The sequence below is a fragment of the Macaca nemestrina genome, chromosome 1, assembly GCF_043159975.1.
Source record: "Macaca nemestrina isolate mMacNem1 chromosome 1, mMacNem.hap1, whole genome shotgun sequence".
Classification (NCBI taxonomy): domain Eukaryota; kingdom Metazoa; phylum Chordata; class Mammalia; order Primates; family Cercopithecidae; genus Macaca; species Macaca nemestrina.
This window is the reverse complement of record NC_092125.1, coordinates 122,157,313-122,174,361: the sequence shown is the minus strand read 5'-3', so window position 1 is coordinate 122,174,361 and position 17,049 is coordinate 122,157,313. Positions and strand designations below refer to the sequence as shown.

At 38.9% G+C, this 17,049-nt stretch overlaps 1 protein-coding gene across 2 annotated transcripts in view; it reads left to right on the top strand.

Annotated features, from left to right (window-relative positions):
- Positions 1 to 16,826, top strand: part of LOC105479228 (CD53 molecule) — a 29,159-nt gene extending 12,333 nt beyond the window's left edge. For both annotated transcript variants that reach the window (XM_011737147.2, XM_011737148.3), the window contains exons 3-9: positions 8,001 to 8,080; positions 8,952 to 9,140; positions 10,908 to 10,982; positions 11,545 to 11,640; positions 13,555 to 13,635; positions 14,719 to 14,802; positions 16,027 to 16,826. In XM_011737147.2, coding sequence (XP_011735449.1) covers positions 8,018 to 8,080; positions 8,952 to 9,140; positions 10,908 to 10,982; positions 11,545 to 11,640; positions 13,555 to 13,635; positions 14,719 to 14,802; positions 16,027 to 16,098 — 660 coding nt within the window. In that variant the 5' untranslated portion in view covers positions 8,001 to 8,017 and the 3' untranslated portion in view covers positions 16,099 to 16,826. The remainder of the gene's footprint in view (positions 1 to 8,000; positions 8,081 to 8,951; positions 9,141 to 10,907; positions 10,983 to 11,544; positions 11,641 to 13,554; positions 13,636 to 14,718; positions 14,803 to 16,026) is intronic.
- The last annotated feature ends 223 nt before the right edge of the window (positions 16,827 to 17,049 follow it).

The following is a 17,049-nucleotide window of genomic DNA, read 5'->3' as shown; positions in this document are numbered from 1 at the left end:
ATGTCCAAAACATCAGTTTATTAGTAGACTAAAAATTCAAGCCCAAGGCTCCTGACTCTGCAGTGTCATGTTCATTCCACTACATCAGATAATTCTGAGGTAATGAGGCTTTGAGAATCCAAAGATGAATAGCATAGATCTTACCCTCAAGGAGCTCATATTCTAGTGAGGGAATAGTCATTTATAAAACAGAATGGTTAGTACAATGGCAGAGGTACACAGGTATTACAGATACTCCTTAGGAGAAGTGAGGGTTGGGTGTGAACACTTAGACATAAACAGAGATGCCGGGCGCGGTGGCTCACGCCTGTAATCCCAGCACTTTGGGAGGCCGAGGCGGGCGGATCACAAGGTCAGGAGATCGAGACCACGGTGAAACCCCGTCTCTACTAAAAATACAAAAAATTAGCCGGGCGCGGTTGTGGGCGCCTGTAGTCCCAGCTACTCGGGAGGCTGAGGCAGGAGAATGGCGTGAACCCGGGAGGCGGAGCTTGCAGTGAGCCGAGATCGCGCCACTGCACTCCAGCCTGGGCGACAGAGCGAGACTCCGTCTCAAAAAAAAAAAAAAAAAAAAACAGAGATGACTTCCTGGAAAAGTGACACTTGAGCTGAATCATTAGGATGATCAGTAACTAACTAGAATAAGAGACCATAAAGAAAAGGGGAAATTTCAGCAAAGAAACACATTAGCAAAGTAAAGAAGGAAGCATTAAGACAAGGATTCAATATTGCTTGCTAAATTTTAAAGTATAATACAGGGGGTGTTGCCATGAGTGTGAATTGATGGACAAGAGTAAATTAGGAGGGGCCTTTGACGTAAATGTACCCATGCATAAATCCATCACCACAGTCAAAACACTGAGCATATGCATCAGTCACTACAGATTCCTTGTGACCTTCTGTAATCCCTTTCTCTCACCCTTCCCTGCTCCCTCTATTCACCTCCTACCCTCCCCTACCTTCATCCTCATACAATCATTGATCTACTTTCTGTTGCTATAGATTAGTTTTCATTTTCTAAAATGTTATATAACTGGAATCATACAGAATATACTCTTTTTTATTTACCCTCTTTCATTCACCATGATTATTTTTACATTCACTTATGCTGTAGAGTGTAACAATAGTTCATTCTTTTTAATTGCTAAGTAGTTTCCATTGTAAAATCATACCACTCTTTATTTATACATTCACTTGTTTATGGACATTTGGGTTGCTTCCAGTTTGGGTTATGACAAATAAAACTATGAACTTTCCTGTACTAGTCCTTGTATGGACATATGCTTTCATTTCTCTTGGGTAAATACCTAGGAGTGGAATGGCTGGATCATATGATAAGTATATGTTTAACTTTGTACAAAACCAGCAAACTGCTTTTGAAAATAGCTATAGCATTTTACATTCCCTCCAACAGTGTGTAAGAGTTCCAGTTTCACCACATCCTCGTCAACACTTGGTGTGGTCAGGTTTTGAAAACATTTTAGCCATTCTAGGAGATGTGGAGTGGTATCTTACCATGGTTTTAATTTGCATATCCTTAATGACTAATGAAGTAGAGATTTTTTTTCATGTGCTATTTGCCATCCATATAATATCTTCTTTCTTTAAGTGTCTGTTCTGATCTTTTGCCCATTTAAAAAATTGGATTGTTTATTTTCTTACCATTGAGTTTCAAGAGTTGTTTTTATACTCTGGATACATGCCTTTTATCTTCTGTGTGATTTGGAAATATTTTTTGCCTTATGTGCCTTGTCTTTTCATTCTCTTAACAGTGTCTTTTGAAGAGCAGAAGTTTTTAATTTTGAAGAAGTCCAATTTATCAACTTATTGTACTTTTGGTGTCTTATCTGAGAACTCTTTGTGTAATCAAGGTTGCAAATATTTTCTCCTAAATTTCCTTCTGGAGAATTATAGTTTTGGATTTTACCTTTAGATCTATGATTCACTACTAGTTATGATTTCATATGGAGAGAGGTATAAATGCAAGTTCATTTTTTGTATATTAATAGACAATTGTTCCCAGCACCATTTGTTGAAAAAAGTATTGTTCATTCTCTAATGTATTAATTTTGTATTTTTTTGAAAATCAGTTGTCCGTATACATATGGACTCTCTATTCTGTTCTCCTGATATATTTATTTAACACCAGTGCTATGCTGTCTTTATTGTTGTAGTTTTATAGAAAGTAATGTAATTAGGTAGTGTTTGTATTCCAATTTTGTTCTTTATCAAACTCATTTTTACTATTCTAAGTCTTCTGCATTCCCAAATGAATTTTAGAATTAATTGCTTGAAGTCTACAAAAAATTCTGCTGTAGTATTGATTGGGATTACAATCTATAGATAAATTTGGAAGAATTGACATCTTAAAAATATTGAATTCCTGGTAGATGGATGTGGTATATCTCTCCATTATTTGCATCTTTTCAATTTCTTTCAGCAATGTTTGTTTTTAAGTTTGCAGCGTACAATTATTTCACAACTTTTGTCAGATTTATGCCTAAGTATTTCATATATGATGCTGTCATAAATGATACTTTAAAAAAATACTTGATTTCTAATGGTTACTAGTGCATAGAATGCTATTATTTTTTGTAGATTGAATCTTGTGTCTAGCAACGTTGCTACACTTACTTGTTAGTTCTAGTAGTTTTTTTTGTAGATTTATTTAGATTTTCTACAAAGACATTTATGATATCTGTGAACAAAGACAGTTTTACTTTCGTTTTCCTTCCAATTTGGATGCCATTCTTTTCATATTTCATTTGCACTGCCTAGAAACTCTAGTACAATGCCAAATAGAGTAGTTAAGAGTAAACAGACTTATTTTCTTCCTTATATAAGGGTAAGACATTTGGTATTATACCATTAAGTATGATGTTCTTAATTCTATGCCCTTCATAAATGCCTTTTATAAGTTTGCGTAAGTGTTCTTCTATTCCTAGTTTGCTAAGTTTTTATCAGAAATAGATGTTGAATTTTGTCAAATAAATTTCCTGTATCTATTCAGAAGATAATTTGTTTTCTCTTTCAGTTTGTTAATATGATTAAGTACCTTTTTCAATGTTAAAATAACCCTGCATTCCTGAGAGTAGCCCCATTTGTTCATAATTTCTTATCATTTTTCTATATTGTTAGATGTTTTTTACTAAAATCTTGTTTATGATTTTCACATCTTGTTCTGAGGAATGTTGGTCTGTGGTTTTATTTCTTGTAATATCTTTCTGCTTTTAGTAACTGAAAATTCTGGCCTCACAGGATAAGCTAGAGACTGTACCCTCCTTTTCTATTTTCTGGAAGATTTGATATAGAATCAGTATTATTTCTGCCTTACATATTTAGTAGAAATCATCAATAAGACATCCGGACTAGCAGTTTTCTTTATGGGAAGATTTTTAAACTCCAAAATCAGTTTCTTATTAGAGATAGGATTATGCAGGTTATCTATTTCTTGAGAGAGATTTGGTAATTTGTGCCTTTCGATGAGTTCATCTATTTCATCTAAGTTGTATTGGCATCAAGTCATTTATTATATTGACTTATCCTTTTGATATCTATAGAATTTGTAGTGTTGTTCTCTCGTTCCTAATATTGATAATTTTTGTTCTTTATTTTAAAATTGATTACCTGTGTATAAGTTTATCAATTTTATCAGTCTTCTAAAAGAGCCAACTTTTGTGAGGTTTTTTTTGTTTTGTTTTGTTTTTCTGTTTAATTGATTTCAGTGTTTATCTTTATTACCTACTTCCTTCTGCTTATTTTGGGTTTAATTTGTTATACTTCTTCTAGTTTCTCAAGATGCAATCGGAAGTCATTAATTGGAGACCACTCTCCTTTCAGCTGTAGATATTTAGCACTAAAATTCACCCCGAAATATTGCTTTAGTGACATTCACACATTTTCAACATGTTTTTAAAGTTTTTCTCAATTCAGAATTCTAATATTCTCTTTGATTTCTTCTTTGATCTATGAACTGTTTAGAAGTATGCTATTTAGTTTCCCAATTTGAAGAGATTTTCTAGGGATATTTCTGTTATTGATTTCTAATTCAATTCCTTCTAAATTTATTGAAACTTGGTTTATGTCCAGAATGGTCTATCTTGGTAAATGTTTCATGTAACCTTGAAAAGAATGTATATTCTGCTGTTGTGGGGTGGAGTGTTCTATCACAATCAGTTAGTTTAAGTTGATTGGTGCTGTTGTTCAAATATTTACTGCTTTTCTGTCTACTGATTCCATCAATTATTAAGAGAAGGATATTGAACTATTCAAGTATAACTGTATACTTGTCTATTTCTTCTTTCAGTTCTGTTCATTTCTGTCTCAGATTTTGACTAGGTGCAAAAACGCTTAAGATTTTTATGTTCTTTAGCTCAATCAGTCCCTTTATAATTATAATCTTCTTTATCCTTGATGATTTTTTCTGTAATAGTGTTTGTTTTAGTTTAATATAGACACTCCAGCCTTTTTTTCCTTTTATTAGTGTTAGTATGGTATATCTTTTTCTGTCGTTTTACTTTAAAATGTATTTGCTTCTTTATATTTTAAATGCATTTTTTGTAGGCAACATAATTGGGTCTTGTTTTTATAATTCATCTATTTATTCCTGCTTCATATTTTAAGTATTCAGACCATTTCATTTACTGTGATGTTGATATGGTTGGGATTTTAGCATATTTGTTTTTTATTTGTCCATTTTTCTATTTGTTCTTTATTTTTCTCATCTGTTGTTCCCCCTTTTCTCTTTTTCTGGCTTCTTTTGATTAATCTAGTATTTTTAAAGATTTTTACCTTCAAGTGAGGTTACCACTTCACAAGTAAGAAGCTCCCAATGGTATACTTCCATTTCTCCCTTCCCAGCCTCTACACTATTATTATCGTAAAGTTTACTTTTACATTTATTATTAATGCAATGCAATATTGTTATTATTTTTGTTTGAACTGTTCAGTATCTTTTAAAGAGATTTAAGACCAGGTGCGGTCGTTCAAGCCTGTAATCCCAGCACTTTGGGAGGCTGAGACAGGCGGATCAGCTGAGGTCAGGAATTCGAGATCAGCCTGGCCAACATGGTGAAACCCCCTCTCTACTAAAAATGCAAAAAATTAGCTGGGCTTGGTGGTGCATATCTGTAATCCCAGCTACTCAGGAGGCTGAGGCATGGAAATTTCTTGAACCTGAGAGGCGGAGGTTGCAGTGAGCCAAGATCATGCCACTGCACTCCAGCCTGGGTCACAGAGCAACACCTTGTCTCAAAAAAAAATAAATAAATAAAAATAAAAATAAAGAGATTTAAATAAAAAGAAAAAAGTATTGTGCATTTATTCCTGTAGCCACCTTTTCTGGTGCTCTTTGTTCCTTTGTGTAAATCTGTAATTCCATCTGGTCTCATTTTTCTTCTACTTAGAGGATTGCCTTTAACATTTCTTGTAGTATGGATCTACTGGTGTGGAATTCTTTCACCTTTTATATATCTTAAAGTCCTTTTTTTAGTTAGTAAAATGTATTTTTGTTGGGTATAGATTTTCAGGATGACAATTTTTTTTTCTTTAGTATTTTAAATGCGTTGCTCCACTTTCTTCCAGCTTGCCTATTTTCCAGTAAGAAGTCTGCTATTATCCTTACAATTGTTCCTTATTCCTTAACAGGTCTTTTTTCCCCTGGTTGTTTTAAGATTTTCTTTTTATCATTGTTTCTTGAGTACTTTGATACTGATAAAGGGCTGGGAAACACCCAAATTCATCATTCACTCCTGATAAACAGAATAGTTCTTTAAGACTTAATAATTGGCAGGTTGCTGTGGCTCACGCCTGTAATCCCAACCCTTTGGGAGGCTGAGGCAGGTAGATCACAAGGTCAGGAGTTCGAGACCAGCCTGGCCAACATAGTGAAACCCTGTCCTTACTTAAAAAAAAAAATACAAAAATTAGCTGGATGTGGTGGCGGGCACCTGTAATCTCAGCTACTCTGGAGGCTGAGGCAGGAGAATCACTTGAATCCGGAAGGTGGAGGTTGCAGTGAGCCTAGATCATGCCACTGCACTCCAGCCTCGGTTAAAGAGCAAAACTCCGTCAAAAAAAAAAAAAAAAGACTAAATAATCATGGGTTCAATTTACTGAGTACCGGTCTTGCTGTATCACAGTCTGTGTGATAAGATCATTTAATCTTCACATCCACCCTAAGAGGGATAAGTATTGGCCCGTTTTACATAGGTAGGAAGAACTTATGACTAGAACTGTTAAGTTTGGTGTCCAATTCTCACAAAGCTGTTTAATGGCATATGTAAGAGGAAAATTCGAGTTTGACCTCAAAGCCTGGGTAGTAAATCATCACATTTGACTCTTGATATATATTCAAATGCATTTGTAATCCAATTAATTTTATTTTAATTTTATTAAAGTAATGATGTAGATTTAAGGATAATCCTGAGGAGTAAGACAAGAAGAAAAAGGGGGAAAAAAGCACAAAGTAAAGGAAAAGGGTATGAAATAGATCTAAGTTTTTGGTGTTTACAACAGAGAAATTCACTTTATTGTGGAAGAGAAGTAGCTCACCAGGGTTATCTACAGCCTGGATGAACTATTCCCTCAAGACCATGTGATTCCCGGGTACCTTGCAACTGCAAAGAAGATACTATGGATTGCACAAGTGACCCATGCACTGGAAAAGGCATAATTTTAATGGAACACTGCCTCAACATTCTGCTTTAAATATCAGTCCTGTGCACAGTTTTAAAAATGAGTCACTTTATAGAATATCATTACCTCTGACAGAAAATTCAAAATTCTGGCCAGGCACGGTGGCTCATGCCTGTAATCATCCCAGCACCTTGGGAGGCCGAGGTGGGTGGATCACTTGAGGTCAGGAGTTTGAGGCCTGACTAGGCAACATGGTGAAACTTCCTTTCTACTAAAAATACAAAAATTATCCGGGCATGGTGGTTCATGCCTTTAGTCTCAGCTACCTGGGAGGCTGAGATGGGAGGATCACTTGAGCCTGGGAGGCGAAGGTTGCAGTGAACCGAGATTGTGCCACTGCACTCCAGCTTGGGTGACAGATTGAGACTCTGAAAAAAAAAAGAAAGAGAGAGAGAGAGAAAGGAGGAAAGGAAAGGAAAAGAAAGGAAAGGAAAGGAAAGGAAAGGAAATGAAAGGAAGGGAAAGGAAGGAAAAGGAAGGAAAAGGAAGGGAAAGGAAGGGAAAGGAAAGGAAAGGAAAGGAAAGATCAAAATTCTGTATCTTGATTTCTAGAATTGAGGACCACACATTGGAAACTGATGTCCTCACTAAGAAAATGATATTCTAGTTGAAAAAAAAAAATAAAACTTACATTGCTATCTTTTTTTACTTCCCCATTGCATATTTGTTGGCTTGTTTTATCTCTGCTGTAAGACTGTTATCTTCTGGAGGATAGCTACTGCTTAGTCACAGTTGTGTTTTCCACAACATCTAGAACAGAAAACATTATAAATGTTTCTGCAGTAAAAGAATAAATGAGGCGTGGCTATGTTCTCCCCACTTTCATGTGGAGAAGTTTACTATCAAATGTAGTATGTACATGAATCATAGAGTATTTAAGAAACTGGCCCATCAAGCTGTTGGCTTTCTTGATGGCTGATTGACCAGTTCATCCCTGACTTCAAGGGCTTAAGTAAGTGCCCAGACACTAGTTGCTAATGCTGCAGATAGAGCTGAAGCACTGGCCTGGTCTTTGTCACTGTGACCCATCCTCTTCTAAGAATGGCTCTATTTTCTTCTACAGTGCTTAATTCAGTGTTAAGCATTGTTGACTTACTGAATTGGACAAAAACTGAATGTCTAAGATGAGCCAGTTGGTATTTCAGTTCAGAAACTAGGGAAGTGGAGAGTTTGGGGAAACTTTCCAGAGGAGAGCCACAGCTCAACCCCAAGGTAATGCTAGAGATCCCTGAACATTTGCGCACTCTGATCTCTGGCTACCTTACAGAGCCAGGTAACTTAATTTCTTCTTCCTTATTCCTTAGGGCAAGAATATCACAGCATGGGCATGAGTAGCTTGAAATTGCTGAAGTATGTCCTGTTTTTCTTCAACTTGCTCTTTTGGGTAAGTGTGTCTCTTCTGAGCATGGTTAAGCTCACCTTTCCCCAGCTAAGCTCTCCTCTCTCCTCTACTGAAGAGGCTGGTGTGGGGTAAAATGCATGCATGTTTGGGTCATGTCCAGCACAACCATCCTAGAAACAAAGGAATAATAATTTTTCCCCTCTTCCTGCCACAGAATAAACCTGCAAAATTGAAAGGTACTAGTGCAGTTATTAATGGAGGTGCTGTTTCTCTCTGAGGGCTTTAGTTTACTACTACTTATAGCTCATATATATAGGTGAGAAACCTGAGACTGTGTGCTTTGGGTATTGAGTGCCTCTGTTTTTCTTGTCTTTTTTTTTAGATTCCTTGAAACAATAAGTGAATGAAAGGAAAGTCACCCTTTCCGGGGAGGTTTCACTGTACAAAATTCAGCAATTGAATTTCAGATACAGGATGGGTTGGTACTTGTGTATATGAGAAGATTGTTATAAGTTTGGCTTCTCTAGTTTTCTGCCTAGCAAGATGAGCTTCCTCAAGCAGGACATCTTCTCTACATGGTCATGGTTTCCACAGGGAAAGCCATGTGTGAGTGACTGAAATAAGGAACAGGAAGTTAGACCTATATATAGTGAAGATACTGTGCGGCTCACAGGAGTGCTTTTTCCTTGGTATTTCGAAATGGGTAGGAAGAGTTGTGAGTAGGTCTCCACATGAGAAAGCTGAGATTGCCTCTCCAATGTAAGCATGGAAAAGTTTGGTAAAAAAATTGTTCATGAGACTCTGATTGAGCCAGTTAAAAATAAAGTGATTCTGATCTCAAGGAAGTGAGAATATGAGGAGATACCCAAGAACCACATTTTGCTTCAGGATGTTGTGGGATTCTTCCTTTCAGATCTGTGGCTGCTGCATTTTGGGCTTTGGGATCTACCTGCTGATCCACAACAACTTCGGAGTGCTCTTCCATAACCTCCCCTCCCTCACGCTGGGCAATGTGTTTGTCATTGTGGGCTCCATTATCATGGTAGTTGCCTTCCTGGGCTGCATGGGCTCTATCAAGGAAAACAAGTGCCTGCTTATGTCGGTGAGTCCTTACAGAGATGTGGTGCCCCAAGTCAGGGAGATGGTGCCTAAGTCCCAGGCAAGATGTTTTTTGGTAGGTCACTTATAGGCACAGAAAGATCTTAGGAAAATGAGATTGGTACCTCAGATCAGCCAAGTCTGCCCAGACCAATAGTATATTATGTATGACTAAGGTCCCATGGACAGGTGAGAGAGGGCATTGCTATCCCCCTTGGTAGCCATTTTACACTGCTAATAATGACCTTTGTCATTATTATAATTCCCCTTCATAGCATTTTATTTTTTCTTTATGTCTGGATGAAACCAGGTGTCATCTATCTTCCAAAATCCTCCTCATGTTAGCTATTATTATGCACTTTCAGGATCTGACTCAGAGTCACTAACTAATGGAAAAATAATTTCTAGATTCTTTCCTCCCCAAATGCCAGAGGATGCTTCCTTAACTCATATATGCACAAGATACTCCATAGAGATCCAACTTAGTTGAGGGCTCTGGCTGCAGCCGTTGAGGTCTAATGTGAGAGATGCTAGAGCCTTTTGCATATTGCCTATCAGGTACTATCCCGAGGAGTACGTTAAGGCTTAGGTTTTGCCTGTAAGCACAGTGCCTGTAGAACACTGAGCTCTGCATTTCTCTAGTGTTCCCAGAACAGAGCTTGGTGTAACAGTGCCACTCTACCAATAGATGTGGGTTTCTAATCACCTTGGCTCTTCCTTAAGTCATCTGGTTAATCTTTTTTTCCATTATGGTTCAACTTTTTCGTGGTTTTTTTTTTTTTTTTTTGGAGATGGAGTTTCGCTCTTGTTGCCCAGGCTGGAGTGCGATGGCACGATGTCGGCTCACCACAGCCTCCACCTCCCAGGTTCAAGCCATTCTCCTGCCTCAGCCTCCCGAGTAGCTGGGATTACAGGCATGCACCACCATGCTCGGCTAATTTTGTATTTTTAGTAGAGACAGGGTTTCTCCATGTTGGTCAGGCTGGTCTCTAACTCCTGACTTCAGGTGATCTGCCTGCCTTGGCCTCCCAAAGTGCTGGGATTATAGGCGTGAGCCACTGCGCCCAGTCGCTATGGGTCAACTCTTAAACTGCAGCCAAGAGAAGGAATAAAAAAAGTCCCTCTTCTCAGATAGTTCTCAGACTAATGGCAAAGGATGGAAGATAGCAGACATGGGGTAAGGTAAATGTTTTAAGCAGTCAAAATTAATGTTGAGGTAAAAAAGGTAAAGGAGAAGGAATAAGTGAAAATGTTTTCTGTTGTGTGTTATTAGCATAAAGGGAGTAAGCATCGGAAGCTGGAAACAAATATGAGTTAGAACCATGGCTAGGACCCTTCTTTTCACCATTGTATAAGGCTCCTCTCAGCCACTACCAGCAGTCCTCCACACAGAGGTATCCTGATCTTGTAGAAAGGACCAGGCCCCAAATGATCTAGTTTATTGAGCTTTTGCTTAACTGCTTCAATAGGTAGATGTCAAAATTGCTTAACTTATTCAACAAATGGTGTTGTGTATGTATTACGCATATAGTGCTCTGATAGACACAGCAGGTAGGAGAGAACAAAGAAGACAGTTGATCTGCCCTCTAGAGTATAATTGTAGAAAAAAAACACATATTTTCACAAAACAAAAGAAGGCTTAGAAAGGCCTGAGGAGGCAGAACAGGAACATCCTACACATGTGCAAACACTCCTGGATGCTCCCAGAGCTGAGTGGGAGTGGGACGAGAATGGGTATCAGTGCTGTGAGAATGTATCTGCTTTGTCCCAGTTCTTCATCCTGCTGCTGATTATCCTCCTTGCCGAGGTGATCTTGGCCATCCTGCTCTTTGTATATGAACAGAAGGTAAGTTATAAAGAGCACAACTCATTGTCTTAATACTGAAAGTGGGGAGTATGCAGTGGAGAAGTTGTTACAAAATTACAAAATAAGTCCTATAATAGAGATAGAAATGAAATGGAAGGATAGAGGAAAGAGAGAGTAATTGTAATTGGGGGCAGAAAAAATTTGTATGAAAGAGATTGTATCTGAGTGGTATCTTGAGGGGTGCCTGGAAAGAACAGTAAAACAAGTGTCTCTTCCTCTACTTGCTTTCCTCTGTATGTTTGGCAGGAGAGAATGTCTGCCTCAGTGCCTAAGGATAGTCCTTGCTTTAATTGCCCCTTTTCCTCCCTTGTAAAGCCAGAGCTCTAGAAGGAAGCAAGCCTACTAAATACTTCTTCTTTCAATGTCATCTCATGCTCAGCATGTATGCCCATAGATAAACAGCCTCCCCTCACCCTTAGTTCTGAGGAGACCACTTGGAAGGGAAGAGCAAGTGGAACCACTAACCTATACTGGAAATTCCTTATTCCTTGAACTCACCTGCTTTTTACCATGTCTCCTCTGCTGGAATGTGCCTGCCCAGCTGAATGAGTATGTGGCTAAGGGTCTGACCGACAGCATCCACCGTTACCACTCAGACAATAGCACCAAGGCAGCGTGGGACTCCATCCAGTCATTTGTGAGTACAAGTGGAATCCTCTTCAGATCAGCCCAGACTTCATGTTCAAGTCTAAAACCCTGGGGGCTAGTTCCTTTTTCTGGAAGTTTCAGAATCTAAGGTCCACACTGCTGAATCCCAGAATAATGCCTTGGCTATCACAAATATGGGAGCCCAGTAATTAGTCTGATTAGTACAAAGTTCTCTACATTCTCTCTTTCATCCTTTTCTAACATGAATAGGTTTATTATCTAAGTTCTACTAGGATGTGAAGAAGACCCAAACACAGCAAACTGGATTAGTTTATGTATTTTCCAAAATTTTACTGAAAACAGCATTGTATAACACAAGAAATTGCCATTGAATTCCTGAGTTGCCCAAATCAGGCTTGTTACATAGCCCACCAACACCCCATTCCTCATGCGCTGTTTCCACCCACAAACATGTATATGTATATGTACAGCATATACAAGCTCTGCGTTCCTGATGTGATGTGTTGGCAGATAAAGATGGAGCCTTGCACTGGTATAAACTATTTGTGTCTCAAAACAGTACCACTATGACTGCACGCTGGCTTAGTGTGGAGTAGAAGAAATGGCACAGGAATTAGAACCTGGAGACCACAATTGGGTAGCCTTGGGGAAGTCCCCTAACTTCTTTAGATCTCCAATTCTTTATTTTTTCAATTCAGTTTAGAAAACTTTTAATTATATAATTTTTAGAAATATGCGAAAGTAAAGAGAAAAACAGAAAAATGAATCTCTCAACTCTTCAATAATTAATATTTTCCAGTGTCATCTCCTCTAATTCCCCACACTTTTTTTGCTAGAATATGTTAAAACAAATACTAGACAATATATTATTATTATTTATTTTTTTTTTTTTTTTGAGACGGAGTCTCGCTCTGTCGCCGAGGCTGGAGTGCAGTGGCGCGATCTCGGCTCACTGCAAGCTCCGCTTCTCGGGTTCACACCATTCTCCTGCCTCAGCCTCCTGAGTAGCTGGGACTACAGGCACCCACCACCGCGCCCGGCTAATTTTTTGTATTTTTAGTAGAGACGGGGTTTCACCGTGGTCTCGATCTCCTGACCTTGTGATCCGCCCGCCTCGGCCTCCCAAAGTGCTGAGATTACAGGCGTGAGCCACCGCGCCCGGCGACAATATATTATTTCACCCACTAAATATAAAAGAACTTCTTTTTAATACACCTAAAATTTTGTAATTTCTTAATACCACTAATAAAGTATATAATTAAATTTCCCTAATTTTCTCAAAAAATTTTAATTGACTTGTTCAAATCAAGATCTTAACAAGGCCTATGTGTTTATATTTGAATGATAGGTCTCTCTATTTATCTTTTAATCTATAATAGTACCCCTCTTCGTTCTTGCTTTTTGTGGAAAGAAATTAGGCTGTTTGTTCTTTAGACTTCTCCACTCTCTAGATCTGGCTAGTTGCTTCCTCGAGTATTTTGGTATCAGGGAGTCTCTGTCTCCCGTAAGCCCCGTGAACTTAAAAGTTTGATGTGGTTTTTGTTTTGTGATAAGATTGCAATAGCCGTCACTTCCTATTGCATCATGTAAGCAGGTACATCATGTTTGATGGTCCTACTTTCTGTGATCTTAAGACTGTCTGGTGAGTCCAAGGGTGGTCAGCCTAATCCCTCCATTATGCAGTCCCTGGGTGCCTTATTCTTGATCTGTAAAATGTGACTAGATTAAGCACAGGGGTCTCTACTCCACAGGGATCTTATGGGAATGAAAGGGTATAACAGATTAGAAAGCACTTTGTTTCAAGGAGCCCATAGTAATCAGACCAATTCTGGACTTCTGCTATAGAGTCAGTTCTGAAGGGCCCACCATTTCCTCTAAGGTCCACAGCTTTTTTTCACTGTCGACTTTCTAACCATCATCATTTTGGGGGTTTGGCTTTTAGCTCCGGTGCTGTGGTATAAATGGCACGAGTGATTGGACCAGTGGCCCACCAGCATCTTGCCCCTCAGATCCAAATGTGGAGGTAATTTTGTTAGCAATGTTTCTGTTATTGACCTCTTTGTTTAAATGTTTAATTACCTTGGAAACTGCAGTCATAGAAGACCTAGACCTTTTATCGAGAAACAGGGGACCTTGAATAAAAGAGAGGCCAAGGCAACAACCTTGGGTAATTAGAAAAGTCAGAAAAACATAGGAACAAAATCATTTAGACTAGAGACTATGATTGATCTTGCTACACTAGACTATTACATTAGAGGGGAACAGTTTGTGTGAAAGTAGCAGAGGGTTGTGTCTAGATATTTCTTAAGCAAGAAGTAGGTCTCCTTATGGTTAAAAGTGAAATGAATAGGGTCAAGATAGAAAAGTTTCCCCCTCTCCCTCTTTCTCTGCTCTTCTTCCTTGGAGATGGCAGAATCCAGCCCCTTAGGGAAATGAATCATAAGTGAAGGAGTAAGGAGTTGAGGGAGACAGAGTTAGTGGAACTACTGAAACAACCTGTCCAATTAATTTGGATCTCCAGAATAGGCTCTGAGAAGAAGCCATAACTATCTTCCAACTAGACCAAATCCCTGAGGTCTTGTCTCCTCCTGTTATCTGCTCCTGAAGGGGTTTGGGAATCTCCAGGATTTTTCAGGTTTGTGGAGAAAGACTAGGACACCCACTGACCAGCAGCTGCCCTGGTGCTTGGTAGGGCTATGATGGATTTACTGAATGTTAAAGCAGAAAGTGAAATGCAAACCAATTTTAGTATTGCATGCCGTATGTTAATCTCTGATCAGCACTGAGTGTTCAAAGACAGTAGGATGTTGGTTGCTGACCTGCCTCTTAGAAGCTAGTTTAACTCAGCGGGTAAGGATCTAGGACTTCTACATTAGGTACCACTGTAATGATAACAACACCAGAAAAGTCTCTAGTTTAATATTTCCCACCTTATGCCTGTTTCTTCATTCATGCAAAGAAAATAAAAAATATAATACCTAAGTCTCTTTGTATTACATAAAGCAAAATGCAAAGCACTGTATCTTCCAAATAATCCTCTTGATATGGTGGAATTTGTAACTGAAATGTTTAGAGTGGCATCATTTGTAACTGAAATGTTTTCTAGGGTTGCTACGCGAAAGCAAGACTGTGGTTTCATTCCAATTTCCTGTATATCGGAATCATCACCATCTGTGTATGTGTGATCGAGGTAAGCACTTAATCACAGGGTTACTGTGAGGATTACATGAGTTAAGTCAGGAAAGGTTTCAGAATAGTACCAGGTACACAGTATTTACACAATAAATGTTAGCTATTTTTACTAGTATCTGAATTCCCCCAGCCAAGTAGCAAATAATGTAATTAACAATTTACTTTAAGGTATATAGAAAATGTGCTGTAAGAACATCTCTCGGCAGGGTGTGGTGGCTCACGCCTGTAATCCCAGCACTTTGGGAGGCCAAGGCGGGCAGATCACGAGGTCAGGAGATCGAGACCATCCTGGCTAACACGGTGAAACCCCGTCTCTACTAAGAATACAAAAAATTAGCCGGGCATGGTAGCGGGCGCCTGTAGTCCCAGCTACTCCGGAGGCTGAGGCAGGAGAATGACCTGAACCCCAGAGGCAGAGCTTGCAGTGAGCCGAGATCGCACCACTGCACTCCAGCCTGGGCGACAGAGTGAGACTCTGTCTCCTAAAAAAAAAAAAAGAACATCTCTCTGGTCAATTTATTCCTCAGAGATATGGATGATTCACATGATTCGTAGTCAAACAGAAAGCCAACAAGCAGACTCCCACTTTGATCCTTCCTCAGCTGGTCTCAAAAAGACAAATTGATAAAGTATTTCATTTGAAAACCTGATCTTGCATGTTAAGGGGCTGATGATGAAAATTGTAATCAATTTCCTCTTTGTTTCTGTGCTTAGTTTGACAAGTGATGGGTGAATTGAGGGTAGTTTTTTGTCCTTTTTAATAAAAAAGGACAAAAATAATGTGATATTTCTAACATTTTTCCACCCAAGTGTTGGGTATATCATAGATTAGTTAAAACTCAACCAGGAAGCTCAGAGAAAATGACTTTTCTCTGCTTGGAAACAAAGGAGGCACAGAGCATGGACAGAGATAAGTCATTGCACAGTGTTCAGTGAGCAGAATATGACCATCCTAGTAGCAGGGCTTCTGTGACTTCCTCAGAAGATAAAACATGCTCCAGTACTTTACAGCCTATTATCTTGTCATCATTGACCCCGTTTCTCTCCCCACTGCTATTCTTTAACTAAAGGAAAGAGCTCCTGAGAGAGACTTGAAAGTAATGGTGGGAAGGGTGGTTTCAGTGTAATGGATACATTCTTTTTCTCAGAGGCCAATCCCAGGAATTGTGAAAGAAATGGCTTTTCTTATGAAGACTTCAAATTTTCCCAACTCTTTTCACAGGTGTTGGGGATGTCCTTTGCACTGACCCTGAACTGCCAGATTGATAAAACCAGTCAGAGCATAGGGCTATGATCTGCAATTGTCCTGTGGTGAAGAGACTTGTTTCATCTCTGGAAATGCAAAACCATTTATAGCATGAAGTCCTAAATGATCACCTGCTGGATGATCCTCCTCCCAGCCTTTCCCTTTTTAGGTCCCTGTCTTATACAACCAGAGAAATGGGTGTTGGCCACGCACATCCCACCTCAGGCAGCAAGACAATCTTTCACCCACTGATGGCAGCTACCATGTCTCTCAAAGTGGTGAAACTAATATCTGAGCATTTTTGAGACACAAGAGGCAAAGAGAAACTGGATCTAATGGCCCAACATCAAAAGGTGAACCCAGGATATGAATTTTTGCATCTTCCCATTGTCGAATTAGTCTCCAGCCTCTAAATCATGCCCAGTCTTCTCCCCAACGTCAAGCAAGAGACAAGTTGAAGGGAATTCTGGGGCCAGCCTCACTGGACCATTGTCGCAACCTTCTGTTTCTCTTTGACTAACAGCCCTGGCTACAGGAATTACACAGTTCTCTTTCTCCAAAGGGCAAGATCTCATTTCAATTTCTTTATTAGAGGGCCTTATTGATGTGTTCTAAATCTTTCCAGACAAAAACTATCCAGTGATTTACATCCTAACTTCAACCAGTAACTTAGCTGATAATCACAGTAAGAAGACTTCTGGTATTATCTCTCTATCAGATAAGATTTTGTTAATGTACTATTTTACTCTTCAATAAATAAAAGTTTATTATCTGAATCACAATATTCATACATATCAAACACTCCTTCCATGACCCAGCCTGATTACCCTGATTAATGCACCAAGCCAGGTGTATATTAATTATCTACTGCTGCATAAAATATTACTCCAAAATTTAAAATTTAGTGGCTGAGGACAACAAACATTTATTATCTCCTGGTTTTTGTGGGTCAAGAATCTAGGAGCAGCTTGGCTGGGTGATTCTGGTTCACAGTCTCTC